The 2,624-nt window shown below is 43.8% G+C and overlaps 1 protein-coding gene across 1 annotated transcript in view; it reads left to right on the top strand.

The window, feature by feature from the left end:
* Positions 1-1,337, top strand: part of CNDP1 (carnosine dipeptidase 1 (metallopeptidase M20 family)) — a 31,124-nt gene extending 29,787 nt beyond the window's left edge. Inside the window, exon 12 of the mRNA XM_015416735.1 lies at positions 1,007-1,337. Coding sequence (XP_015272221.1) covers positions 1,007-1,100 — 94 coding nt within the window. The 3' untranslated portion in view covers positions 1,101-1,337. The remainder of the gene's footprint in view (positions 1-1,006) is intronic.
* The last annotated feature ends 1,287 nt before the right edge of the window (positions 1,338-2,624 follow it).

The following is a 2,624-nucleotide window of genomic DNA, read 5'->3' as shown; positions in this document are numbered from 1 at the left end:
TTATATATATTATGATACAACGCACATGCTAGCATTGTGAGTCCTTGAAGTACTGAACTAGCCATTTAGGGAGGGATGGGCACAAACTGGGTGACAAGCCAAAATCCAAGTCAAACTATGCACAATTCGAGGCTTGCGTGTCGAGGTTTGTCACCTAGGTGTTCACCAAACAGTTTGATGCCTCAAGTTTGATGCCTCTAGCTAGCACAGGGTCCATTCCATACACTCCTGGAACTGTGCCCAACATCTCCCCTAAAAGCACTTTTGGAGGGGGCATCTTGTTTGGGGGTTCATAACTCAGACCCCTGAAGTCCAAACCACACGTACCTGGTTGGGCATTTTGGGGGGCATGCAGGGGAGGTATGCCACAAGTTTTATGCCTCTAGCTCACACAGGGTCCATTGTATACACTCCTGAACACTCGCATCTGATGTCTTTCCAAAAAGCAATTTCCTAGAGGTACCTTGTTCAATGGCCTGTAACTCGGACCTTCCAAGTCCAATTCACACATAACTTGCAGGGAATGTGGGGAGGCATCCTGAGGAGTTGCATTGCGAGGTGGATGTCTCTAGCTTGCACAGGTTTTATTCTATACACTCCTGAAGCTGCACCTGACATCTTCCCAAAAAGCACTTTCCTGGGGTGTTTTGCTTAGGATTCTATGACTCAGAGCCCCCAAGTCCAATCTTCACCAAACTTGGTGGGCAACTAGAGGAGAGTCAGCTGGAGATGCCCTGTGATTCTGGAGGTTTGGGTCCGTGAACTGGTTCGGGACATGTGTGTGTTTGGTTCATGAACCAAACTGGGGTTTTCTGGTTCGTGCCCATCCCTACCTCTAGATTACATGATATATTACTGTTCCTGAAAAATATATTTAGAGTTCTTCATACATTCAGCTTCTATTTTAGCCCCAAAGAGTTGAGTGTCTTTGGCACTGCACAAAGCAATACAGAATCTTTACCTTTCAGATTGCTTGATACCTTCTTTTCTTTTTGTTTCCAATCAGGCTCAATTACATCAATGGAGCAAAAGTATTTGCCTCCTTTTTACTGGAGATCTCAAAGCTTCACAGTGGCTCCAACCTGATGACTACATCTTGATATAGCAGTGGTAAAACAAGGCTGGGCATCTTTTGTGCTATGTTGCTTTGTCCCAGTATGGTATGCTTTGCCTTCCTCTTTAAATCTTATAAATGTAATATCCCAGGCTAGGCAAAAGTGTTGTGCATCAACATTCATGACTACTGTTTTCGCTGTCTATTCTGCTATTGTACTCCTTTATACACTTAATAGCTCATAAATCTGTATCTGTAATATTACTGGTTTCTATCCTTTGCAAGCCCTTTAAAATGCTGTGTATGAGAATAATGAATTTCTCCTTGGTACTGAACATAATAAAGCAATGATCTTCAGCTTCCTCAAGATTCTCTAGTGTGCTATGGATGAAGAGTCCACGCTTTCTCTCTTTCTGCAACTGTTTGAATTATACTGTTGCCTCTGGCAGACCTTAACATATGTTAGGGCTCTCAGAATACCTATTCTTGGCATTGTAACTTTAAAAGTTGTAGTTGAGTAAGTCCTGCTTAAAATGAACATTGTCATTTGGTTGGTTAGATTAGCTACTTCCACTCAAAGGGAAAGATAATATTATCCCACCTAGCTCTCGCATTTGTTTTCAGTAATGTTTTTAGGTCATGCAGATAGCAGTGATGTTTGGCCTATGTCCATCAGTCTTCCAGGCCAACTCTGCCTCCTCCATCTTCAAATTCCATGGAGTCAGCTATCCTGAAGAAAAGTATAGAATCATAGAATATTAGAGTTGGAAGGTACCTTGCAGGTCATCTAGTCCAACCCCCTGCACTCTGCCGGAGCATAGCCGAAAGATAGTCCTACATACTTACAACATATCTGAAAGATTGTCAGAACCCACAGCCAACAACGAAGTACACACATTCAGGAACAGTAATACTTTTATTGCAGAGCTATAGATGCAGTAACTGTTAAGAATGGGGCGGCCCCATGGGCATAATAGGATATAGGGTATTTGTATGCCCCCCCTCCCAGCACTGGCCAATTAGGCACCCTCCCACGCATGGGATAAAGCTTGGAAACCGGTAGTTAGCTAAAGCTGAGAACCAACACTCTCCCACGGCACCTAGGAATAACTCAGACAATACAACTCCCTCCTGCCCATCTGTATAGATAAGCATTTTGGCGCAAAGCAGAAAAGCACAGAAAGGAATGCGGTAGCAATTAACCTGAAAGGAATGCAGTAGCAATTAACCAGACACATACTGAGCTCCCCAACTTCCATGGCAGCATAGCTGACAAAGATGGTTGTCCAGCCTCTGCTTGAATACATCCAGCGAAGGAGCATCCACCACCTCCCGAGGCAGACTGTTCCACTGCTCAACCACTCTTACAGTTAGGAAGAGGGGTTGAGCAGTGGAACAGTCTGCCTCGGGGAGAGAGAAAAAGACTCTGTATTTGGCAGCAGTGGTAACAAGAGTGCTGCTGTTACCTTTGTTAGATCTTAGTCTGCTTTTAGTAAGCTGTCTTGCAAGTTTCTTAGTCTGACATTGCAAGATGCAAAGATCTTATTTATAGACGACCATGGATACATTT

Source organism: Gekko japonicus, unplaced genomic scaffold, assembly GCF_001447785.1.
Source record: "Gekko japonicus isolate JY-2015 unplaced genomic scaffold, Gekko_japonicus_V1.1 scaffold39, whole genome shotgun sequence".
NCBI lineage: Eukaryota > Metazoa > Chordata > Lepidosauria > Squamata > Gekkonidae > Gekko > Gekko japonicus.
Note: the sequence above shows the minus strand (reverse complement) of the source record. Positions and strands in the feature narration are given on the sequence as shown.